At 41.5% G+C, this 26,863-nt stretch overlaps 1 protein-coding gene across 1 annotated transcript in view; it reads left to right on the top strand.

Annotated features, from left to right (window-relative positions):
• Nucleotides 1-26,863, top strand: part of LOC132235775 (protein diaphanous homolog 1-like) — a 35,016-nt gene that overhangs the window by 2,982 nt on the left and 5,171 nt on the right. Inside the window, exon 2 of the mRNA XM_059698690.1 lies at nt 23,847-23,945. Within this exon, the coding sequence (XP_059554673.1) occupies nt 23,847-23,945 (99 nt within the window). The remainder of the gene's footprint in view (nt 1-23,846; nt 23,946-26,863) is intronic.

Below are 26,863 nucleotides of genomic sequence, written 5' to 3'. Positions count from 1 at the left end.
TGCATAAGCTGTCTTTGGTGCTACCTATCATCTCAAATTCTTCTTTTGTTTTGACAGCTTTTTAAAAAGTTCTGTGTTTTGTTTGTTGTGGTCTGAGTTTCTTCTTTTTCCATGCACTGGTGGAGATTTAAGGGAGAGTGTCATCAGATAAAGATAATTAAACTTTAATTCCCTCTAAACTGGAGGAATTTGATATATCTATCTGCAGTGTGCTCTTTCTCCTTTTCGCCACCAGATGGCACATGGATCTCTTTTATTTTAGATGTGTCATTGTTACGTCTGTTAGTGACGCAGTCACGTTAGAGAGAGGCAACCTCTGTTGTTTTCAAATACAAACTGCTTGGTATGCTGCCCTCTACCGTCTGGAAAGTCGTTTGGAGGACCGATAGTAACATTAAGACAGGAAGTTATACTGGCTGTTTTCAAAAGGATCTTGTCCTGCACAGCTCGTGTATTTAATTGGAGCAATTTAGTGTTCTTTTGGGAGCCTGGAGTCTGGCGAATGTTTCTTGTTTTAGTCTGATAGTTTCATGAAAGCATAGCCTTCCTTTTAGAGTGCTTACATAGAGAGCCATACTTTATTAGCTTGGTAGTTCATTTTAAATGTTTATAACTCCATTAGATACACATTCATACTTCATCTCTGTCTCAGTTTCTACAAAATAGCTACTTCAAGCACATAATAGAACTATCCACTGATTATATACTGGTAATTTCCCAGAGATACTATACTGAATCTGTTTCCTTCAGGGAATTCCCCTGGCCTGGCCTGGGTAGAATTTGCTGGTGCAGAAAAGTTTTTTCAGTCAGCCCTTCTGTGACATTTGTTGGCTTCTGACTATCCCAAGATAATCTCAGTTTTAGAGCCTCCTTCTAGCTATTCAAACTCGAGTGTGCCTGTGTTATTATCCTAGACATATGTAGACTGAAATTATCTTCTAAACCCAACACACCACCCACCATTACCTGCAGATTCTAGATCTGATTTCTGACAAAATGTCCTTTTTACATGGCATTGTCTGTGACTTAGATCATCTCATAGGGGATCTGTATTGCCTAAATTTCTGTCAGCTTGATGCAGTTAGTCCCTACACTTAAATGTCTGTTTCTGCCAGTAATTTCCAACCTTTAGTGTACATAAGGATTACAGGAGGAACTTGTTAAAAGTCCAGAGAGTCCAAGTTACAAGGACTGTAGACAAGTATATTTTTAACAAGCATCCCATGTAATTTTGTTATATATATATATTAACCTGGCTTGACCCATTGCTTCAGTTTTCACTCTTTTATCCATTTTCTGCTTGCTATCTTCCCTTCCCTGCCATAGTCTAGATTGAAGCTACTCTCTACTTTTTCTTGTGATAACACTTTTATGTCTGTGTCAGAGTAGATAATGTACAAGTATTGTCTTTGTTTTTATGGAGGTCATGCCAGATCACTTTGGAAACAATTTGACATTGTCTACTAACTACTAACATTTTGGAGGCTGTTCTTCAAGGGCACTTGCTTCTACAAAATTATTTTCTTGCTATTTTCCCAGCCAGGTCTCAAAACATCTTTGGAGGATGTTTTGAAGAAGTTCTCTGGAGTCAGTGAAGTAGCTGGGACCCACTTAGAGATTGACTGGGCTGGAGAGGATGGATGGAGGGGGGATGATTAGAGGTCTCTCAGGCTTTTACAACAAAGATGGAGTTGATGAGAAACTGGAGGAAGTACAGATCATGCTGGAGGGTGTTGTGGCTGTGCAGACATAACTCTTGTTAAGTTTGGTTATTCTCTCTCCAGGGAGACCCGGAGTTGGTAGGGGTCAAGGATGTGATTAGGAGGAGGAATGGGATCTCCAGGAAATTTCAGAGCAGAGTAGGCTTTGGGATAAGCAGAAGAGGATCCATTGCTCTCTGGCTACATACTGGAGCCCAAACTGCTGCCCCAAGAAAAAGCACTGTTGTGAGGGTCCCTTACACTATGGGAGTTGTTGGATCTGAACTTAATTTTCTGCTGATAGGGGCAAATCTCCCTGCAAACATAAAATAGTAGCCAGACTAGTTTTCAGGGGGCCCTAAGGGTATCTCCGCCACAGATTGTTGTTTTTTGTTTTTTTTTTCTGGGCTTTTCTTTCTGTTTCTCTATTATCTGTTCTTCTGCATAGGTAATATAGGGAGTTCAGAAGTCAAGATAGTTATAAAAAAGTTTCTTCCCACCCTTGTATTCATCCATCTCATCCTTCCCCCACCCCTCCCCTCTAGAGATTATAATTTTTATTAATTTCTTGGTTACCTTTTCAGTGTGTTTTTTTAAATGCAGTTATAAGCAAATGCTAATATAGATTCTTATCCTCCCTACCTTTACCAAAAGGCAACATTCTATCTATACTGTTACATATTGTCTGTATCCTGGACAGTCTTCCTGTCAATCAATACATAGAAATTTTCCTCATTTAAAAAAATTCTAAAGCATGTATTTTATAATAAATACTATGACAATACAAAAATATAGTAATGAAGCAATTGGTCCCTTTTTTTTGAAACAGTAGCTGCAATGAGCCATTTGATCTGACTGCATCTTAGCATGCATGAGTCCTTTTTTTCTGTTTTCACTGAAAACCCTCTTACATCATGACTGAATAGTTAGTGAACCACCCAATTCTATAAAAATACAGCAACTCACTCTAGAGCCTTGCAGCATTGTGGTATGAGGAAAAGAGACTTTAAAAGTTCTGCTAAGGGGCCTCCCAGACCTCTAGCTAGTTTACTGGAGTGTTACACTCTAGAGCAGAGCTTTGTGTCACTAGTATAAGGGCACCACTTCATAGAGGGGGTATAGTCTTAAATAAAAAGGATGACTCACCTCATTGTTTCTTCTTAGCTTTTGTCCTGAAGGAATTGCTCTAGGACTTAGTACCCTTTAACTGTCCCGTGTTATAGCTCTACAGAATAAGTCAGCAGTTTATTCAGTATTTAGGTGGGTGTGGGTGCTCGCCTTTGGAGCAGCATGGATGAATGCTCATGATACAGTGCTAGGCAGGAAACAATTGTATATAACCTTTACTGCAATCCTGTTTTACAGAAAAAATACAGCAGAAGTAAAAGATTGGAAGAGTATGTTACCACAAAACTAGAAGAGTTTTTGTTAGGGTGCTAGATTTTTTTCCGTCCATTTTTCTATAATGTGGTCATCTTATTATTATAATGGGAAGTACAGAGGGATTAAGAAGGAAATTGCCAAGGTCCAGGGTGTTTGAAAGGGGGGTTTCTAGAAGTCTTGGACCTGATAAATTAATGTGCAGAGTAGAGAGAAGTCTTACAAAGCAGGTAATGGCGTCTTTTACTTCACTCTCCATAGTGATCCTAGCCTGTTGGAAAATCACATTCTACCCAAAAAAGCTATTTGTTCTTCTCTCAACTCCCTTGAGTATGGGAACCCCTGTTAAACAACAGAAGGGCATTGGTAACCCCATGTGTGCAAGATGAGATGCAGTCATCCTTCCCTTCTTATCCCAGTAATCCCAGCTCTGTTCTAAGAGTCAGTGACTTTTTCTTTTGTATATATTAGATTGGAATATAAGACTGTGTGTGTGTGTGTGTGTGTGTGTGTGTGTGTGTGTGTGTGTGTTTAAATTTCCTCTTGGCAAGAAAAACTGCTAAAATCCCTTAAAGAGTGTCCCTCTTTTCCTATTCTGCTTGCATTTCTGTTCTGCTTGCATTTTTCTTTTCAGCCACGGGGTGTGCGCAGTTGAGCTATTTTGGCTCAGGTTCCAGATTGTGAGGTCAGAGACTGGGGATTGGAGGAGAGCATCAGGTGACTTTCAGTAACAGTGATGACGATCCTGCCCTCGTCCCCACCCCTTCCTCCCCCTCTCTTTCCCCACCCTTTCCTGGCTTCCACCTTAGGAACAAAGAAGGGAAAAATACAGCAATATGACGAAAACCAGCAGCTGCAGCTGCACTCAGCCTGGGGGCTGGGTGTTTATTCCATCTGTTCTCTTTGTTCCACTTTTACACTATTCCCCTCCCAGTCCCCTGAATAAAATGGAGGGTATTTCTAGGATCCTTTGTTACAGAGAATGACTTAGAAATCTGCAGTTTATTCAGTATTTAGATGGGTGTGGGTGAGACAGAGCAGATTAAAAATGCTTCAAGCACCTAAAAAAGATGAAGGTATTTTGCCTTCTCATTCTGTCTTATTCAGAAATATCTATTTAATGTCAGAGACTGTGATAGGAGCTTATCACCTATTATTTCTAATTATTAAAACAATGCTGTCTAATAGGTAGTAACTTCATTTTAAAGCTGAGACATACCAGGTACAGAATTAATGTCCTTTGCTTATTAAGATCTCATAGCAAGTAAATATCAAGCCAGAATTGGACTCCAGATCTGTTGGACACAGAATTCAGCATTTAGTGAAAGGGAGTGGTAAGACGGCAGGCATGTTTAGAAAAACCTGAGGTGCCTGCATTTGGGGACTGGCATGGCACTGCTCCAGTAGGCTTTGCTTTTCACCAGAAGGCAGTGTCCTGATTTCTTCAAAAAGTAGATGTCAAGGTAAAAAATGAGATCAAGGGGAACATAGAGATTAAAATAGAATTTTTAAACATGTCAGTCAGTTGCAGTGTTTGGACCTTATTTAGATCCTGATCCATTTTTTAAGAAAGGAAAGACTTTATTCCTAATACCTTAATTTGATGCCTTTTTTCCTGCCCTCTAGCCGGCTGTTCCTTGCATAAACCTGTCTGTCCTACCCTTTTGCTGACTTGCTCGGAGCACTGACTGTCCTTCAGTCCCTACCCACCCAGATCTCTAAAGCTGATCTCTTAGCATTCCCTCATTGAGTCACCTTCCTGGGTGTGCTGGGAAAGTGTGAGAAATTCAGTGACTGTACTGTCTGAATGAGCCATGCTTTGAGAAGTGCCTGGATTTCTAATACTGCTTTGCCCCCACCCTTTCAGAATCCCATCGTGTCCCCCTCTTCCTGGTTCTTGTCACTTTGGAATTCTGTCTGGCTTTGTTCCTGTGCTTCAGGTTTATCCATTTCTGCCAGTTTGCTCCATCCCTCCTTACAGTATGCACACGATGTAGTTCTGTGCAGTTTAGCAGATGCCTATCTGTTTTGGCCAAGAGGCCAGTGGTGGGCATCTGGTTACCTTTGGGCAGGGATAACAGCTGTTCATTTGGTATGCTGTCTGTCTGTTTTTCCCTCCTATGAGGTATACCTACAAATGGCTGTGAGGTGCTGAATTCTTCTCTCGTGCACATTACAGCTATGAGGAATATAAAGTAGAAATCCTCCAACTGGGCAGCTTCTTACATTAGCACATGGGAGCACTCTCATGTTCTGTCCTCTTCCCAGAATCAGAGAACTCGGGTAGAACTTACCAGACACGGCTTATTGTATGCTGGGTGGACTTCGTGATTCCAGAGCTGTTACCCTCACAGAAAGTTTGTTGTTATTTCCTAGGGATCTTACTAAGTGTTCTACTCTTTCAGATAAGCAGGGGAGATCTAGGACTCTTCCACGCAGACCCTGTTTCTTCAGCGAGAACTACAGTGGTACCAAAGTCCACATTTTTTTTAAACTTCCTATTTTGATTCTGTGCTCATATGTATTACATGTACTGCAGTTATCTCCCTTTCTGGATATTTTGCTGCTTTATTTAAGTAGCAGAAACAGTGGTGACTTGTACCCACAGAATTTTAAGCATGTTTGTGCTTTTCCCACCTTTCTCATGTGTTCTCTTTTAGTCATATGGTACTTGGCTTACTTAAGGGAGGTGCAGTATATGATTATGTTCCCTAATGAATAGGGACAAGTGCCTCAGGCTTTGTCTTGGGCAGAGGAAGTAGTGTGGTCCAGAGTAAGTGAGTGAGAATTAAGGTTAGGTGGAGTGCTTTGTAGCTCAGCCTGAATCTTTCAGCTCGGCAGATGTAACTGGCATTAGATACCAAAGTCCTTTTTCCTACTTTACTTACTCCCACCTGCAATTCGTAAGCACTTAGTTTTCAGGATGTCAGGCTACTCCCCCTGCCTCCATTTCCTGTTTGTGGTCTTCATTGAGAGAAGCCTGCTACAGGAATTCCTGGGGAAGTGATGGCTATAACTGCAGGACTCCGGAGGCCCTTAGCTCATTACTGAAGTTGGGGAATACTGTGCAAAGCAGGACCTCCCTTCCATCCTGTGGGCCTTAGAAACTAACTCTGTTACCAGTTGTAACCAAGCAATAACTGGGATTCAGGCAGCTGACTCTGCCTTGACTATTCTTAGTCTTTAGAGCCCAAAGATTATTTTTCCTTCTTGTGCCTCAATTTCTATTCTTTGATTTTAGAATTCAACATGGGATCAAGATTCATGACAAAATTAGCTTGGACTCTGTCAGATTGATTGTTTTGACATATTAAAAAATGATGAAGAAAGCAAAACGGGGTCCCTCTGTTGGACAGCAGGGGGTGCCCTTTCCCTTCGCTTTATTGCCGGGCACTCCCTGCTGCATGCAGCCATTTTAGACAAATTGTTTTTGTTTCCAGCTAACTCCATTTTGTGTTGGTGACGCAGGAAAAAAAGAGTGCGGCAAGGGAGGGGTGAGACTGGGAGGGAGGCACTCCACACACTCCTTTACTCAGCACTGGATCACCAGGGACTTCCCTTGCTGCAGGCTGCCTGCATCCTGAGCAATAGATGTAGCAAGTCCCTGCCATCTGAGCAAAGAGCAAGTGGCTACTGGCTGCTGGACACCTAACAGTGACAGGGGGCTAGTCTCTGACAGCAGGCAGAGCATCCCTTATCTCACTGAGAATCTAAGCCCGGGTTTAGGTGGTTTTTATTGCAGAGATGTTTAGGATGGTATTCTCAATTATAGGATCAGCTAAGAAGAAAGGGCCTTTTAAAATTTTATTTTATTATTATTTTATCCATCACCATTTATCCCCCCTGTTCCCTCTTTCACCTCCACCCACCCCCTCTCTCCAGCCCAAGAAAAGGCTTTTTCACTTAGTTGTCTGAGAAGAGTTAGATACCTTGATGACTCCAGGAAAACAATCTTTTAAAAAAGTTTTTATTTTGAAAATTAAAAAAAAAAAAGAAACAGCCCTGGTCGGTTTGGCTCAGCATTTAGAGCATCGACCCTTGGACCAAAATGTTGTTGGTTTGATTCCCAGCAAAGGGCATGCACCTCGGTTGCAGGTTCGTCTCCCAGCGCCTGTCGGAGCACATATAGCAGGCAACCAATTGATGTGTGTCTCTCACATTGATGTTTCTCTCTCCCCTTGCTCCCCTCCCTTCCCCTCTCTCTAAAAAAATCAATGGAAAAAAATACCCTGGGGTGAGGATTAAAAACAAACACATATACAATATATACATATAAAGAGCATAGTATGAATATCTGTGTTTCCATCACCCAAGTTTAGAAATTAATTCATGGCCACTCTTGTTTATCTACCTTCATCAGCCCCCTCCTTGCCATCCCAGTTATTTTAAAGTATGTCATAGTTAGTCATGTCATTTAATTTGTAAGTAGCTCAGAATGTGTATAAAAAAATAAAGGCTTTAAAAAAATATCATTAGATATTAAAATGTTTAAATTTCTCGTTATCATATAGTACTAATTTTTTAAATCATTTGTTCATTTGAATCAGAGCCAACCAAAATTTATACATTGCACTTGGTTGATGTGTCTATATTTCCCTTCATTTTGTGCTGTCCTCATTTTTTAATCTTGCAATTTATTTATAGACTTGATTTCTTAAGGAAATAGGGAGGATCTCTCAGGTTAGGACACGGAAGATACAGAGCCAGACTTCTCTTCATAGAGCAGAGCCTCCCATCTTTAGGGTTTTCCCCCGAGGTGATGGCAGAGGAAGTGGGGGGCAATGCTCTGCAGCCTTCAGGTGGAGGAAGCGCTGGAGTCTCTTACTGGAACAGTGGCTCACCTGAGGATATTTTTCCATTGATTTTTAGAGAGAGGGAAAGACAGAGAGAAATATCAATGTGTGAGAAACATCGATTGGTTGCCTCCTGCACGATTTCCAACCAGGGCTCAGACTGGGGAGGAGCCTGCAACTGAGCTATGTGCCCTTGACTGGAATCGAACCCAGGACCCTTTGGTCCACAGGCTGATGCTCTATCCACTGAGCCAAACCAACTAGGGCGAAAGTGGCTTATTTCTCCTGACATGGTGGCCTGTTGCCAAAGTCTTTAGAAAAGTTTGCAGACTTCTGTTACTAGAGAACATGGTTGAAGTGGACCATGGTCTTTCCTAGGAATTAAAGGCTTGTTAAGCTTTGGGACACTGGATTTACATGCTGTGTAATAGCTGCATCCTTAGGGTGATTCCAGATCCTCTGCTTGGTCTTCCCACCACTGTCTCCCTGATCAGACCTAATGAGTTAGCGGCACTTCATAGACTGTTTTATAAAAAGAAAAAAATATAATTTTGGGGGTGGGTATGTTTGAAAATTCTTCCATGGCTTCAGCATTATAACATCCCAACTCTTCCCCATGACCTTTTTGGAGATTACCCCTGAGTTTGACTTATATACACATGATGAGATGAAAGCTCTTGCTTGATGCTCAATCCTCCCCCTCCCGAAATGGGTCAGTGACTCTGACTTTTAGCAGTCACGGCAGGCAACCTGTTCCTTTGCTCCTGGGAAGGGCACAGGTTACAGAAAGGAAGTGGCAGGGTCTGAACTCTTGGCAAGGCTGGCAGGGCACTTGTGAAGTCTGGTTCTTGGAGACTAGATTGGCTGTGTGCCAGTTTAGAAGCCGTAGTTCCCGTTAGCAAAAGTGCTTTGAATCTGCTGAAGAGGTCAGGATTGCAGCAGCTAGAAATGTTCTAGAAACCCTGGCACTAACTCACCTTTTTACCAAAGAGTCAACTGAATGATAAGGGTCTCTTTTCTGTATTCTCAGCAGAGAGTCACAGACATTTGCAAATGAGATTCTCCTCTTTTCCTCTGTGCTAAGAAGCTGTCTGCACCTACTTCTGCATCCTTGCTCTGGCAAAATGAGGCTGAAACTCAAGCATTGATAGGTTATATGTTAAATGCTATAAAATTGTATGCTGAATTAATGCACCATTCCTCTAACAGGGCTGAGACAGCTGCTAATGGGAGTATCCGATGGGTTCTATATTTGACTCTATAGCTGGTTGTCCTTGGGGTCCCTCCCTCCCCCAACCCAGTGTGAAAGCAGAACCACAGCCAGCTATAGAGAATTTCATAAGGATATGAAAATGTTAATAGGTAGTATCCAGACCCATGCCTCTTTTCTCTTTCTCAGTACCCTGTGGGTGACAGCTTAAAAAAATGTACACATAATTACACTGTCTCACTACCTTTAACAAATTGATTTGTCCATGTTCTCTTGTAGTCTTTACTTATACTGTATATGTAGTATTTATAATCAAAATCATGTGTGTATTTTTTCTTCTTTATTTCAAGTTGAAGTGTATAAATCATGTGTACGAGTCAATGAATTTTCACAAAATTAAAAATGAAATTTATATCCATGCAATCAACACCCAGATCAAAAAACAGAACATTACTAAGAACTAGAAACTCCTTGTGTCCACTTCAGTTACAACCGATGACTTAATCCTCCCGCCCCTGACCTAGAGTAACCACTATCCTCACTTAACACCATGGTTTCCTTTTACCTGGCTCCTGTTATGCACAATGTATTTACTTGTTTGCTTGCTCTTACAGTGCATTAGTTCCTTCAGTATTGTTGACTCATACCACTTTGAATTCAATATTTGTCTACACCAAGCCTGTTTGATTCTTTTTATGAGATAATTCTCAAATCCATCTATTTATGTCTGTCTTCAGCCCTGCTATAACCTTGTCATTCCCTCATCTCTTACCTGGAATGCTAACCCCTTCTTTTAAAAAAAATTTTTTTTATCAGTCTCAGTGACAGTCATTCTCTGTTGTATAGTAATACTTTAAAAAATAGCCCTGACTGGTTTGGCTCAGTGGATAGAGCGTCGGCCTGCAGACTCAAGGGTCCCAGGTTCGATTCCAGTCAAGGGCATGTACCTTGGTTGTGGGCACATCCCCGGTGGGGAGTGTGCAGGAGGCAGCTGATCGATGTTTCTCTCTCATCGATGTTTCTGGCTCTCTATCCCTCTCCCTTCCTCTCTGTAAAAAATCAATAAAATATATTTTTAAAAAAATAATATACTTTTGCCGATTTTTCTTGACTTATAAATGGAAATTTTTTTATCAATTTTTTTTTTCTAGCCTCCCTGCTAGAAAAGTGAAGATGATACTTCTCTTACTACGCTTCCCATTTCTCCTCCAAATTATCATTATCTAATTTTTAGGTGGTCTTCTTTTTTTAAAATTTATTTTTATTGAAGTTTGTGGAGACAGAGAGAGAGAAAGAGAGAAACATCAATGAGAGAGAGACATTGATTGGCGGCCTCCTACTTGGGATCAAGCCCACAACCCAGGTGTGTGACCTCTTGGTGCATGGGTTGACACAAGCACTGAGCCACACCCGTTGAGCTAGGTATTCTTTTAATGTTTAAACTTTTTATTGTTAAATATAATAAAAATACAGAAAGCTACATAGAACAGATATACAACTTTGAATTATTACAAGGTGAATACCCTTGTAAACGCCACATGTCAGGAGATAGAAAACCTAGGAACCCCCATGCTTTTTCCCCTCTAAGAGAAATCACTGTCCTGATTGGCAATCACTTCTTTATTTTTTATCGCCCAGGTTTATATTACTGAACACTATAACTTAGTTTTGCTTGTATTTTAAAATGTCATTTTTGTCTCTCTTAATCTATAGGTTCTTCTTCTTTTTCTTTTTCTTAAAATTCATTTGTTGTAAAAACTATATCACTTGTCCTGTGGAGTTTCCCACAATATGGATTTTGTAATTGTATTCCCCTAGTGTAGTTTCTGTGTCCTTTATTTACTGTAAATTGGTAATTGAATCTAGAGGTTCAGTCAGAATCAGGCTCTATTTGTCTTTTTGCCAAGACTTCATAATAGGAATTAGGTTTCTCTTCAGAGGGCACATAATGACTGGTTGTCCCTCTGTGATGTTAGCAGCTATTGATTTTCAGTGCATAGATTTATTAGTTCATTAGGGTTGCAAATGGTGATATTCCAAACAAAAGGAATTCTTTATATATTCTAGATATTGTCACTTAAGTGTATCACAAACATCTTCCCTGACTCTCTTGTCTTTTCACCTTTTTTTTTTATATAGTGTCTTGGTTAACAGAAGTTTTTAATGAAAAAGTACTTAGATTTATCAATCTTTTCCTTTAAGACTAATACATATTGTATCTTGTTTAAGAAGTCTTTTAGTCACTAAGATAATTAATCCTATAGTTTTGCCTTTCACATTAAGGTTTTTAATTGATTTCTTTGCATTTGAATACAATTTCTTTTTTTTTCTCTTCATATGGACACTTAGTTCCAGTTCCATTTATTGGGAAGTATGTTCTTTTCCCAGTCATTGGCATGTTCAGTCTCCTATATCAAGAGTCTTTATGCATGGGTCTGTTTTCTAGATTGTACTCTCTTCTTTTGGTCATCTTGTCTATTTCAATGCTGATACCACATGATCTTGATTATTATGATTTTATAATATACTGAAGAGATTCGTGCAATAGGCCTTCCTTTCCCCTGGCTGCTGGCACCGGTTTGCCTCTGACACCCGGTGCCCAGGTCTTCACTCTGGCCGAGTTCTGGCTGGAGCCGGCCCTGGAAATGTCAGGCTTCACTGCTCCGCCGGCCCCAGAGCCGTGAGGCCTTGCTGCTCCGCCGGCCCCAGAGCCGTGAGGCCTTGCTGCTCTGCTGGCCCCAGAGCTGTGAGGCCTTGCTGCTCTGCTGGCCCCGGAAACATCAGGCCTCACTGCTCCACTGGCCACGGGCCGTTAGGCTTCGCTCCACCGCTTTGGAGCCTATGTATGCAAATTAACCGCCATCTTTGTTGGCGGTTAATTTGCATATTGCACTGATTAGCCAATGGGAGGCATAGCAAAGGTATGGTCAATTACCATGTTTGTCTATTATTAGGTAGGATGTCGATGTCTCCTATTTTTTTGCTGCTTTCTCATGAATGTCCTAGCTCTTCTTGGCCCTTTGTATTTCCATACAAATTTTTGAATCAGCTTGTCAACTTAAAAAAAACCCTGAAGAAAACAAAAACAAATCTGTTGGGCTTTTTATTCTATTGACTATATAAAGCAATCTGGAAAGAATTGACCTTTTAACATTATCAAGTCTTTTTAATCTATGAATTATCCATCTATATTTACTTACCATTTTTAATGTTTTCAATAAAGCTATATTCCTCCATAGTGAGGGGTCTTGCACAACTTTTATTAAATTTATTTCTAGATATTTCATATTTTACATGATTATATTTTACTTCTTTTTGTTTATTTGCTCATAATTTATCCATAGATTTGTTTAGATTGTTTTTATACTGACAATCATCATCTTCAAATGAGTGTTATTTCTTCCTTTCTGATTCTTAGAATTTGTGTTTCTTTTTCTTGCCTTACTAGAGGCCCGGTGCACAAAATTTGTGCACGGCGGTGGGGGGTGTGTCCTTCAGCTCAGCCTGCACCCTCTCCAACCTGGGACCCCTCAAGGGATGTCCAACTGCCCTCTCACAAGCCAGGACTTCTGCCTCCCAACCGCTCGCCTGCCTGCCTGATTGCCCCTAACCACTTCTGCCTACCAGCCTGATCACCCCCTAACCACTCCCCTGCCAGCCTGATGGATACTAACTGCTCCCCTGCTGGCCTGATTGCCCCTAACTGCCCTCCCCTGCAGGCCTTGTCCCTCCCAACTATCCTCCCCTCCCGGCCCAATTGCCCCTAACTGCCCTTCCCTGCCGACCTGGTCGCCCCCAGCGGCCCTCCCCTGCAGGCCTCATTGCCCCTAACTGCCCTCCCCTGCTGGCCTGGTCCTCCCTAACTTCCCTCCCCTACAGGCCTTGTCCCTCCCAACTACCCTCGCCTCCCGGCCCAATTGTCCCTAACTGCCCTCCCCTGCAGGCCTTGTCCCTCCCAACTATCCTCCCCTCCCGGCCCAATTGCCCCTAACTGCCCTTCCCTGCCGACCTGGTCGCCCCCAGCGGCCCTCCCCTGCAGGCCTCGTTGCCCCCAACTGCCCTCCCCTGCTGGCCTGGTCACACCTAACTTCCCTCCCTTGCCAGCCTAGTCGCCCCTAACTGCCCTCCCCTGCAGGCCTGGGTCCCCCCCAACTGTCCTCCCCTACAGGTCTGGTCGCCCCCAACTGCCCTCCTCTGCCGGTCGGTCCCTCCCAGCTGTCCTCCCCTGCTGGCCTGATCACCCACAACTGCCCTCCCCTGCTGGCCATCTTGTGCCCACATGGGGGTGGCCATCTTGTGTGTTGGAGTGATGGTCAGTTTGCATATTATTCTTTTATTAGATAGGACTAGAGGCCTGGTACACGAAATTCGTGCACTGGGGGGGTGGGTTTTCCCCTCAGCCCAGCCTGCCCCACTTACAGTCCAGAAGCCCTCAGTGGCTCAGAGCAGGCGTCGTGTGTGTGTGTGTGTGTGTGTGTGTGTGTGTGTGTGTGTGTGTCTCCACTGGGGGCCTGCCCCCAGCTGTGTAGGAGGCTCAGAGCAGTCGCTCCGTGTGTGTGTGTGTGTGTGTGTGTGTGTGTGTGTGTGTGTGTGTGTCTGCGTGTCTGCTGGTGGCCTGCCCCCAGCCACACCGTGGAGGCTTGGAGCAGGCGCCCCTCTGTGTTGATCTCTCAGGCTCCTGGCCTCCACTGCGTGTTGTACTCTCCCTTGAGCTGTGGCCAGGGTGGGGTGCTGCCTGCAGGCAGCGCTTTCTTGCTCACGGATAGCCAGATCGTCGCGGAGAACTGTGGGCAGGCCCTCCTGGGGGCTGCCTGCAGGCGCACTTTCCTTCTCTGGGATCCCCACAGTGACCCAGGAGCAGGCCCTGTTGTGTACTGCCTACAGGCTGCACTTTCCTGCTCACCGATTGCTGGATCACCACGGCGACCTGGGGGCAGTCCCTGCTGGGTGCTGCCTATGGGCGGCACTTTCCTGCTCTTGGATCGCCATGGGGTCCCGACTGGCACGAGGCTTAGGCGGCACACAGGGGTCCTGGCTGGGGGCGGGGCTTAGGCGGTGCGGGGCTTACATGGCACACGGGGGTCCCGGCTTGGGGCGGGGCTGCACACAGGGCCTGGATGGTGGCTCGCACTGTCCCACCCTGCCTGCAGTATGCATATTAGCCACCATCTTTGTTGGTGGCTAATTTGCATATTGTGCTAATTAGCCAATGGGAGGTGTAGCGAAGGTACAGTCAATTACCATCTTTGTCTATTATTAGATAGGATTGCACTGGCTGAGACCTCCAGCCAATGCTGTTTAATGAAATGATGATCTTGAATATATTTTTTCTTGCTCTTCATCTCAGAGGGAAGGTTTTTGACATTTTGGTATGTTACAGACTGATAACTCTTTATCCTTCGGTGTGCATTTCACAATAACAGGTCCATAACCACAGTATAATTATCAAAATTAGGATATATTTAGACTTAGAATTATTGCATCTTGTGGATTGACCCTTTATCATTATGAGTTGTGTCTATTCAAGGCACTAGCATTATTAGAGATGAAATCTTTATCTGATATTAGTATAGCTACATCAGGTTTCTTTTGGTTAGCATATCTTTTTCTACTATTTCACCTTCTGTAGTTCTGTGGCATTATTTAAGGTGTGTCTTTTGCAAGCAGAACATATTTAGTGTGTATGTTTTGTAAATTCAGTCTGATAATCTTAGTCTTTTCACTGCAAAATATTTAATCCATTTGAATAGATGTATACCATATTGCTATTGTTTTCTATTTGATTTTTTTTAACTTACATCCTATTTCTGTCTTTGCCTTCTTTTAGATTCATTTAAAACTTTATTATTTCACATATCCCCTAGTCATACATTTTTTACTGTCCTTTTTGGGGGTACCTTAGAAATTACAACATGTATGCTTGACTTATTACAGTCTAATACAAACGATAACTTACAACCTTCTAGATAATGCTAGAACTTTAAAACATTTTAACTATTCACTACGTATTCTCTTTTGAGTTATTGATGTCATGCATTTTAATTCTACATGTTTTAAACCCCACAAACATTTTGCTATTATTTTGTAATATCCATATTCACTTAAAAACACAGTGTTTTTCCTTCCTACCTGCATTTCTGTATTTCCTTTTGGTGTAATTTGTTTTCCGCTGCCTGAATAAATACTCTTTTTAGTATTTATTTTAGTTCAGGTGTATTGATAATGACTTCTCTGTTTTTGTCTAGCTATATGGTTATTTAACCTATATTTCTAAAGGCTATTTTTTGTTTTCTTCTTTTAAAAAAAAAATTTTATTGATTTCAGAGAGGAAGGGAGAGGGAGAGGAAGAGCGATAGAAACATCAATGATGAGAAAGAATCATTGATCGGCTGCCTCCTGCACGCCCCTACTGGGGATCAAGCCCGCAACCTGGGCATGTGCTCTTGACTGGAATTGAACCCAGGATCCTTCAGTCTGCAGGCTGGTGCTCTAACCACTGGGCGTGTTTTTCTCTTTAAAAAAAAAAACACTCCACTGTCAGTGTTATTGTTCATTTGAAGATAATTTATTGTATCCACTGCTATTTTGAGAATTTTTTTTCTCTGGTTAAAACAGTTTTACTGTGATGATGTGCCATGGTGTAGTTTTCTTTGTATTTACCCTTGGGATTCTCTGAATATCTAGATTCTGTATGTTGAAGTGTTTCTTCACTTTTGGTAAGTTCACAGCTGTTTTCTCTTATTGCTTCTCTCCACTTTTTTTTTTTTTTTTTTTTTTGGTATTTTATTTTGCTTTCAAGTTTCTGCCAGTGAATATCACAGCACTCCATTTTGTGTGTGTGTGTGTGTGTGTGTGTGTGTGTGTAGGTGGGTTTTTTTTGTTATTTTTAATATTTTACTCTCAGCATTGACTTTCTCTGCCTATTTCTCTAAAGTTTCCCTTTTGAACTGAAAGCCCGTGGCAACTCTCATGCTCCATGATATTTAATAGTCAATATTTCCAGCTTTATTGAAGTACTAGAGGCCCGGCGCACCATTTTCCCCAGCTGCCCAAAGCCGGCCCTGCCCCACGCTGCCACCAACCCCAGTTCCCTGTTCACCATCTGGTGATTGGTGCCTGACGGTGTTCCCGCCCACTCGCTGGCCATACCCCACCGCGGGTGCCTTCAGGCAATCAGAGCCTGCTGGCCAGGGAAAGGGATCAAGAGGTGGTCAGTGTGCCTAATAATGACTGGTTCAGTGGTCGTTCTAGTCGTTCTGCCGTTAGGGTCAATTTGAATATTACCCTTTTATTATATAGGATAGAGGCCTGGTGCACGGATTGGGGCTGGCTGGCCTGCCCTGAAGGGGGCCCGATCCCAGATTGGGGTGTGGGTCCCCGCTGAGGGGAAGGGCCACGGGTGGTTTGCAGGCTGGCCATGCCCCCCACTTTGTCAGGAAGGACGTCCAGAAGACGTCCAGTCTATCCAGTCTAATTAGCATATTACCCTTTTATTAGTATAGATATTTAGTATACAAAAATGCACGTACTGGTATCCTATCTAATAATAGACAAACATGGTAATTGACCATACCTTTGCTATGCCTCCCATTGGCTAATCAGCATGATATGCAAATTAACCCAACCAAGATGGCGGCCAGCAGCCACACAGCTGAAGTGAGCAGGAGGCTTGCCTGCTCCAGTGATGGAGGAAGCCAAGGTTCCTCGCCTGCCGCGGCCTGGCTCTGAGCTCCGAAAGCAACAAAGTTTCAATTATAGAAGCTACACAAAGCCCAGATACCTGCTTTCAGCAGGCTGTGGCCTCAGAGCTGGAGTGAGCAGGAGCAGGCTCAAAGTTTCAATTATAGAAGGTAAATAAATCCCAGAATTAAAGAAAAAAAGGAGAGGCTGGGTGCGTCAGTCGCCGGCCAGCCTGAAAATGGCCCTCAGCCCCTCACCCAGACTGGACAGGCACCCCAGTGGGGACCCCCACCCTAAAGGGGGTGTGGCCAGCCTGAAAACAGCCATCAGCCCCTCATCCAGGCTGGCCAGGCACCCCAGTGGGGACCCCCACCCTGAAGGGGGTGTGACCAGCTGCAAACAGCCATCAGCCCCTCACCCAGGCTGGCCAGGCACCCAAGCGGGACCCCCACCCTGTTCCGGGACACCCTTCAGGGCAAACCAGCCAGCCCCCACCCATGCACCAGGCTATCCTATATTGTAAAAGGGTAATATGCAAACTGACCCTAACAGCAGAAAGACTGGGAATGACTGGTCACTATGACACACACTGACCACCAGGGGACAGATGCTCAATGCAGGAGCTGCCTTCTGGTGGTCAGTGCGCTTCCACATGGGGGCTCTCTGCTCAGCCACAAGCCAGGCTGATGGCTGCCAGTACAGCGGTGGTGGTGGGAGCCTCTCCTGCCTCCTCAGCAGCGCTAAGGATGTCCGACTGCAGCTTAGGTCTGCTCCCCGCTGGCAAGTGGACATCCCCCAAGGGCTGCCGGGCTGCCAGAGGGATGTCTGATTGCCGTCTTAGGCCCAATCCCCCCGGGGAGCAGGCCTAAGCCAGCAGGTGGTCATCCCCCGAGGGGTCCCAAACTGTAAGAGGGCACAGGCCAGGCTGAGGAACCCTCCCCCCCTCAAGTGCACAAATTTTTGTGCACCGGGCCTCTAGTTTAATATATGCATTTTGATGAGTTTGGACAAATGCATACATTTGTGATATCACTACAATGAAGGTAATAAACATATCCATTACCTCCAAAAGATTTCTTATATCCCCTTGTTTCTGTTTTTTTTTTTTTTTTTTTTGTGGTAAGAACACTTAATCTGAGACCTACCCTCTTAACAAATTTTTACATGCATACTACCATATTGTTAACTGCTTCTGTCTAATTCTTCTTTTTCTGGGCCTCCAATTAATTATATGTTGGTCCTTTTCACATGTCCCTTACACTGTTTTTTGTTGCTTTTCATCTTTTATCCCTGTACTTTAGTTTGTGTCTTTTTTTTTAACCTGTCTTCCAATTCACTAACGTCTACTGTGTCTCCTGTTAAACCCAGTTATCAAGCTCTTAATTTCAGTTATAATAGTCTTTAATTCTAGAATGTCCATTGATTTAATTTTTAAATAAATGTCATTTCTCTGGTGAACTTCTGCATCTTCATCTATTTTTATTTTTCCCTCCATATACTTAAACATATTAACTATATTTACTTTAAAATCCTTGTTGGCTAGCTTCAATGTCTGGATCATTCCTGTGTCTGTTCCTATTTGGTTTTTCCTCTCTAAACAGATGAGAATGAGAGCAGATCACCGTAATCCAGTCAAGTGAGTGAGCTGTGCCAATGTTTGTAGTTTTGGAAAGGCTTGATCTATCTCTGGTTCCTTATGTTCTAGAATATAGGCTTTCTAGGGCTTCCAACTGCAAGCCTATTGTGTTCACTTTTACTCTGAGGATGTAGCCTTTGGGTTCTTAGCTAACGAAGAGAGAGTCTGATGTGAGAGTCTCCACATTAGTCAGAAACTGGACCTTGACCCCTGTCCATCCTTAGCACATGAAGCCATCAAACTGGCATTGGGACAGTGCTCCAGTGTTTTGCTTACCTCTTTGGCAATAGTTCATCATTATCTTGTCAGCTCTTCCATGTTTTTAGAGTGATTTTTTTAAAACATTACACCAGCATTTTAAGATGTGTTTCACAGGAGATTTGACTCCATTACTAGAAATGGAAATTCTCATTTCTTTTCATATTTTCTACGATGATTTTCACAACATTGAACAATTAAAATGTCATGTAATCAAATCAGTCTGTCTTTTACTTTGTACCATCTTGATTTTGTGTTTATTCTTAGGGAATTTTTCATTTTTTCAGAATTGTACTTCTGTTTTTAACATTTAGATCTTTAATATAGCTGGAATTTATTTTTATGAATAGCATAAAGTTAATATCTAATTATTTTTCTTCAAAATGGTGAGTCAGTTTTTCCAATACTATTGTTTAGACCCGGGGTCAGCAAACTATGGCCACCCCATTTTTGTTAATAAAGTTTTATTGGAACACAGCCATGCCCATTTGGTTACATATTGTCTATGACTTCTTTCGTACTACACCAGCAGAGTTGAGTAGTTGCAACTTAAACAGTATAGCCCACAAAACCTAAAATACTTACTTTCTGATCTTTACCAACCCTGGATTAGACCCTCCTTTTTTCATTGATCTAAATTTCTACTTTGGCATGTACTAATTGTTTTGTATTTATTTATGGAATCTCTCTACTTTTTTATTCATTATTAAGAACTTCGCATGTTCTATCAATCTCACTCATAATTATTGAACATCTATTTACTGTATTTTTTTGACTCAAAGATACAATATATTTAGTCAGGTTTATTAAAGTATAATTTGCATATAGTAAAATTTACCCTTTTTATGTGTGCAGTTACATGATTTTTCACATGTATACGGTCATATAACTATCACAAGCATGATAGAGAACATTTTCATTACTCCAAAAAGTTCTCTCCTGCCCATTTGTTCATTCTCTCTCCTGACCACCAGACCTGGCAACCACTAATCTGTTTTCTGTTCCTAGAGTTTTGTCTTTTCCAGAATGTCATATAAATGGAGTCATACACTAAGTAGCCTTTTAAGGGTGTATTCTTTCACCTATCTTAATGTATTTGAGATTTGTCCATGACGTGGTATTCATGTTCATTCCTTTTTATTGTTGAGTATTATATCTATTTGCTAGTTGATGGACGTTTGGGTTGGATCTAGTTTTTGGCAATTATGAATAAAGCCAATAGAAACATTTGCATATAAGATTTTGTATGGACTTACTTGTTTTCAGTTTTCATGGGCAAATATGTAGGAATGGGATTGTTGGGTCATATGCTACAATAAATGTATGTTTGACTGTATAAGAAACTGGCAAACTATTTTCCAAAGTAGCTGTACTATTTTTTTTGTTTTTGTTTTTATGTCCTTTTTTGTGTGGGTTTTTGTTTTGTTTTTTCATTTCTATTAGCAATGTGTGAGATTTGCAGGTATTTTGCATCCAGCACTTAGTATCATCAGTTTTGCTTTTTAATTTTAGTGATTCTAATGGGTTAAGGTTTAGTTTTAATTCCTGATACATAGTACTAAAGACCTAGTGATGTTGAGCATCCTTCCATGTGCTTACTTACCGTCTATGTCTTCTTTGGTGAAGTGTTTGCCCAAATCTTTTGCCTGTTTTTAAAAATTGGTTTTGTTTTCTTATGGCTGAGTTATGAAAATATTTTATATGTTTTGGGTACTAGTCTTTTACCGAACATGTTTTGCAAGCATTTTTTCCCAGTCTATGGCTTATTTGTTCATTTCTTAATAGTGTCTTTCAAAGAAAAGTTTTTAACTGTGATGAAATCCAGTTTGTCAAATTTTTAATGTTTTTTTATTATTTTCTATTGCTGTGTAACAAATTATCACAAAGAATGGCTTAAGACAACATAAATTTATTATCTCACAGTTTCCATGGGTCTGGAATCCAAGTTAGATGAATCCTTTGCTGAAGGTCACACCAAATTGAAATCAAGGTTCTGGCTGGGCCACATTGCTTTTTGGAGCTGTGTCCTCTTCCAAGCTCATGTGTTTGGTTGAATCCAGTTCCTTATGATTTTAGGACATAGATTCCTGTTTTCTTGTTGGTCATCAGGTAGGGGCTGTTCTCAGCTCTTAGAGGCTTCCCACTATGCCTGCCATATGGCCTTCTCCACAGCATGTCAGTTTGCTTCTCCAAGAACAGCAGGAGAGTGTCTGCTGGAGCTTTGACTCTCTCTGACTTCTCTTACCTCTGATCTCTAAACGCTGGTTTAAAAGGGCTAACCAGGGTAGGTCAGGCCCACTCACACTCAAGGAGAAGGGCTATATGCACTAAGGCATGTGCACTAGGAGGAGGGAAACTTGGGAGCCGACTTAGGATTCTTCCTACCACATGGTTTGCACTTTTTTGTTTCTAAGAAATCTTTGCCTACCCCAGTGCTGCAAAAATTTTTCCCAATTCTTTTAAGTTAATAGTTTTACTTTTTCCATTTTGATCTCTGATCCAGAGTGTGTGTGTGTGTGTGTGTGTGTGTGTGTGCACGCGCGCATTTGTTTGAGATATAATTCACATATTATAAAATTCACCCTTAAAAGTGTATGATTCCAGCCCTAGCCGGTTGCATAGTGGTTAGAGCATTGGCCCACAGACTGAAAGGTCATGAGTTTGATTCCAGTCAAGGGCACATACCTTAGTTGCAGGCTCAATCCTCAGCCCCAGTTGCGGGGGGGGTGCAGAAGGCAGCCAATCAATGTCTCTCTCTCACATCGATGTTTTTCTCTCTCTGTCTCTCCCACTCCCTTCTACTCTCTCTAAAATTCAATGGAAAATAATATCCTGTGGTGAGTCTTAACAAAAAACAAATAAAAAACTGTACAACTTCATAGTTTTTATACAGTACAAAGTGGTGCAACCACTGCCACTCTGCAATTCTAGAACATTCTCATCAAACATGAAAGAAACCCTGAATCCATTAAGCAGTAACTCCCATTTTCACTTTTCCTATTTGGCAACCACTAATGTACTTTCTGTCTCTATGGATTTGCCGATCCTGGACATTTTCTATCAAAGTAATCATACATTGTGTGCTCTTTTGTATCTGGCTTCTTCACTAATCATATTTGCATTGTTCATCCATGTTGTCACATGTATCAGCACTCCATTTTTCTTTTTATGGCTGAATAATATCCCTTTGTATGGATATACCACCACATTTTATTTTTTTGTTCATCAGTTGATGGACACTGGGTTGTTATCACTTCTTGGCCATTATGAATAATGCTGCTATGAACATTTCCTTTTTATTTATTTTTAAAATTTAAATGGTATTTTTCAATTACAGTTTACATTCAGGATCATATTGTATTAGTTTCAGTTGTATTGCATAGTGGGTAAATAATCATATTTGATTAAGTATACCCCCGGATATTTCCAATACCCACCTGGCATCATACATACTTATTACAATATTATTGACTATATTTCCTTACTGTTTTATTTTATTTATTTATTTTTAACTGAACTGTTTGAGATAAGTACTGACATGATGGCCCTTTATCCTTAAACTAGAGGCCCAATGCACGAAGATTCGTGCAAGAATGGGCCATCCTTCCCCTGGCTGCCGGCACCGCCTTCGCTCCGGCCGGAGCCCCCTTTCCGCCTCTGTTCCAGCCCAGAGCCACCTTTCCGCCTTTCCACACTGCCCAGAGGCCCGGAGCGACTGGGGCGGTGCAGAATGCCTGCATCCCGCCCTGCCCCTGGCCACTCTGCACCTGTGTATGCAAATTAACCCACCAGCTTTGTTGGGTTATTGCATACTCACTTCTGATTGGCTAGTGGGCGTCACAAAGGTATGGTCAATTTGCATCTTTCTCTTTAGTGTAGATTCTTCAGTATGCCTTTCCCAAATACAAGGACATTCTTTTCCATAACCACAGTTCAGTTATCACATTTAGAAAATTTATTGTTGATATATTACTGTCATCTAATATAAATCCATATTCAAATTTCACTGATTTAATTAGTGATTTTTAGTATCTTAAACAATTACCAATTCTTTTTTTGAGTTGAAATTCACATAACATAAAATTAACCGTTTAAAGTTAATTATTCAATGGCATTCATAAAATGAAGCGGGAAGTGTTCCCTCCTGCTTTCTGGGAGAGATTATGTAAAATTGGCATTAATTTTCTTTAAATGTTTGGTAGAATTCTCTAGTGGAATCTTCTTGGCCAGGAGATTTCTTTCTCAGGAACCTTTTTAAATTATGAATTCAGTTTTTTAAGTGGTTTCAAGTAGTATTTGAGTTATCTACTTCATCTTGGTTGACTTTTGGTAGTTTTTGTTTTTTGAGGAATTGGTTCACTTCTTGTAAGTTGTCCAATTTACGAGTACAAAGTTGTTTGTAGTATCCCCTTATTCTTCTTCTCATGGCTTCAGGACCTGAAGTGATATTCCATTTCATTCCTGTCTTCTCTCTTTTTATCTTGGTTAGCCTTAAAGGGCCTAGATTTTTATCTATCTTATTGATTTTTATGGCACAGATATGGTCTTTCTTGGATATGGATGTTCAGTGAGCACTTGAAAAAATGTTTATTCTGTTTTTGGGTGAAATGTTTTCTCTCTCTTTCTCTCATATACACATACACAGGGGTTTATAGTTGTAGGTTTACAGTTCATATGGAAAAAAATACAATAATTAATAAATAATAATACAAGAATAAACTCTGAGGTTTGTGTACACAGGTTGGCAAACTATAGCCCCTCAAGGTGACAACCTGTTTTTGTGAATAAAGTTTTATTGGAACACAACCATATTGTGTATGTATTGTCTATGAGTGCTTTCATGCTATAGTGGCAGACCTGAGACAGACCATATATGGTCTGCAAAACCTAAAATATTTACCAAATTAGTCCTTTACAGAAAGTTTGCTGCTCCCTACAAGTAGATAAGATGTGGGTAGGAAAGCATTGATAACTATTAAAAATGAAAATGAGGTTATTTTTTATAGTTGGAGGAGGAAGTCAGTGATGAAGGGTGGTTGGTTAAAGAAGAGGTTTGCCTTGAAGGAATATAACAGGAGACCATTGTTAATAGAGAGGATGAGAAGGGCCTTTCCAGATGGAACACTAGTTCATTAAGGCACAGATGTGGTTTGTCCTTAATGTTGCTTTTCTAATCTTTCCCTTTCTAGCCAAGAAAGATCAGGAAGGTGGAGAAGAAAAGAAATCTGTGCAAAAGAAAAAAGTAAAAGAGTTAAAGGTGTTGGATTCAAAAACGGCCCAGAATCTCTGTAAGTAACTCTATGATCTGAACTACCTGAAATGTGAAGGATTTCTTCTAAGAGCTTAATTCTGGTGGATATAAGGTCCCTTGATATGAAACTTCCATTTGTTGAGTTCCTGCTGTATGCCAGATATTGCATAGTGAATTTTCGATCTTGTTTAATCCCTTCAATAGCTCTGCAAAATTGTTAATATATAGTTTTAGGGCAAGGAAATAGAAGCTAAGATTTTTAGGAATTTGCCTAGTCACGTGGCTAGGAAGATTTGAACCTTGGATTTTTTTATTTCAAAGTCCTTACTGTTTCCACTGTATCCACAGACAATCCACCATAAATGTCCCAGATACTGTGTACATTTCCTTCTTTCTTACTTTCTTTTAAGTATTTCCTCTTAAATGCAGGTCTTGGCTTGACTTCAGTTAAATCTAAAATAACTTTGTGGTTTAGGATAAATAATGTAAATCCTGGACTTCTCAGAGTCAGATCAATAACTCCAAAGAGTTCTGTTCTGAATTTGCTCCTTACACCCGTAACTGTGATTGGCAGAATTTCAGGCCAGACTCCTCTGCAAAATTGATACAGGTAGTACTTATTTGATGACCAGAATATATGTTCATTTTTTGTTCAACTGTTGATCTCCCAAAGAACATAGATTTAAATATTTGCTCAACAAAAAGTCTGTCATGTTGCAGGCTCTATTAGGCACATACGAGGTTCCGGAGATGAAAGGGTATATAGTCCGTAAAACCTATTCACAATCATGCGATATAGCTATTGTCCCCATTTTTCCAAATGAAAAACTAAAGTTGAGCTATTGTGACTTGGCAGAGGTCACACAAATAATGAGTACACATACCCGTAAGTGAAGTCAGTGATGCAATGAGAGCAGTAAGCCTTTACATTATTCTTGGCTATATAATCTTACATCATTGTGAACAAATTGTACTAAATAGTCTGTGGGTAAGTCCTTTTATGGAGACTAAAGTAATGTGACATAATTCCTCCTCCCAAGGTTTATCTCTGGGAACAAAATATGAGTAATTGTTATTTTAGAAAATGATACAAGATGGTGGGGTAGTGTATTATTATTTTCAATTGAGTGACATCGATATGGAAAATAGAATTCAGGAAGAGGATTGAGATTAGGGTAGGATGGTCTAGGAGATGTAATTTAGTGATTCAAGAATTATTAAGTGCCTCTTATGTGCTGGGGATACAAAACTGAGTGAGACATAGTTCCTATTCATGAACCACACTTTGGGTGGAGATAGAAGTAAATAATGCTAATAGCACAACGTGGTAAGTGCTGTGATGGAGGGGTACTAGGGTGCTTGTGAGAGCACTAGGAAAAGGGTCATCTAAATCTAGTGGGGGGAGTATGCTAGAGATCATTCTAAAGGGTGTGCTACTTAATCTGAGTTGAAACAACTGTTAATAGTGAAATAAGTGAAGGATGAGGGCTGGCTTGTTCGGGCAGAGCAGTCAGTATGTATGAAGCAGAGGCATGAGATAACATTGTGCAACTGAGGAACTACAAAAAGAGTCTGGTAGGCTTAGCCCTGGCTGGTTGCTCAGTGGTTAGAGCATCAGCCCTCGCACCAAAGGGTCTCAGGTTTGATTCCTGGTCAAGGGCATGTACCTGGTTTCAGGTTGACCCCTGGCCTGATAGGGGCTCATGCTGGCAGCAACCAATTGATGTGTCTCTCTCACATCAGTTTTCCTCTCTTTCTTTCTCCCCACCTCCCTCCCTCCTTCTCACTTTCCCTAAAAATCAGTGGAAAATATATCCTCCAGTGAGGACTAACAACAAAATTCTGGTAGGCTTAGGCTAAGAAGTATATATTTCATCCTGATAGTTATGGATGTTACTGAAGGGATTTTAATCAGGAAAGTGAGTGATACAACCCTATGTAATTTTTGGAAAGGCTACTCTGGCAGTGATTTTGAGGCTGCAGTGCTAGGGTAGGGGAAGTTTGTAGGCAGAGAGGTGAGTTATTTTTTTGCTTTAAACTAAGAGGTGCCCGGCTGGTGTTGCTCAGTGGTTGAGCATGGACCCATGAACCAGGAGATCACCGTTCGATTCCTGCCTGGGCTGTAGGCTCAATCCCCAGTAGGGGGCATACTGGAGGCAGCTGATCAAATGATTCTCTCATCGATGTTCCTATCTCTCCCTCTCCCTTCCTCTCTCTGAAGTCAATTTTAAAAAAGTCTATCTTATATAATAAAAGCCTAATATGCTAAGTGTCCAGTCAGCTGTTCAACCAATCAAAGCATAATATGCTAATAATATGCTAAGGCCACTCAGCTGCTTGCTATGACGTGCACTGACTACTAGAGGGCACACACTCCTCCCGCAGTCCCTCCCCGGCTGGCCAACCTCCCACATCCCGATCGTGCACTGGTGGGGTCCCCTTGGCCTGGCCTGTGCCCTCTCACAATCCAGTACCCTTCAGGGGATGTCGGAGAGCCGGTTTCGGCCCGATCCTGCAGGCCAGGCCGAGGGACCCCACTGGTGCACGAATTCGTGCTCTGGAACTCTAGTAAATAAATAAGTGAACTAGGTCAGTGGTGATCAGGGCTGGAAGATAAGAAGATAGAATTAATGGAACTCAGTGATTGACTGAGGGGATAAAGGAGATGTTTTCTTAGATTTACATCACTCTACAGAGGATGGTATATACCAGTGGTTGGCAAACTCATTAATCAACAGAGCCAAATGTCAACAGTACAACAATTGAAATTTCTTTTGAGAGCCAAATTTTTTAAACTTAAACTATATACGTAGGTACATTGTTATTAACTTAATTAGGGTACTCCTAAGGCTTAGGAAGAGCCACACTGAAGGGGCCAAAGAGCCGTATGTGGCTCTCGAGCCGCAGTTTGCTGACCACGGGTATATACCATTTACTGAAATGGAAAATCCTGCA

The sequence above is a fragment of the Myotis daubentonii genome, chromosome 5, assembly GCF_963259705.1.
Source record: "Myotis daubentonii chromosome 5, mMyoDau2.1, whole genome shotgun sequence".
Taxonomy (NCBI): domain Eukaryota; kingdom Metazoa; phylum Chordata; class Mammalia; order Chiroptera; family Vespertilionidae; genus Myotis; species Myotis daubentonii.
The sequence above is the reverse complement of the archived record's forward strand: the minus strand, read 5'-3'. Positions and strand labels throughout refer to the sequence as shown.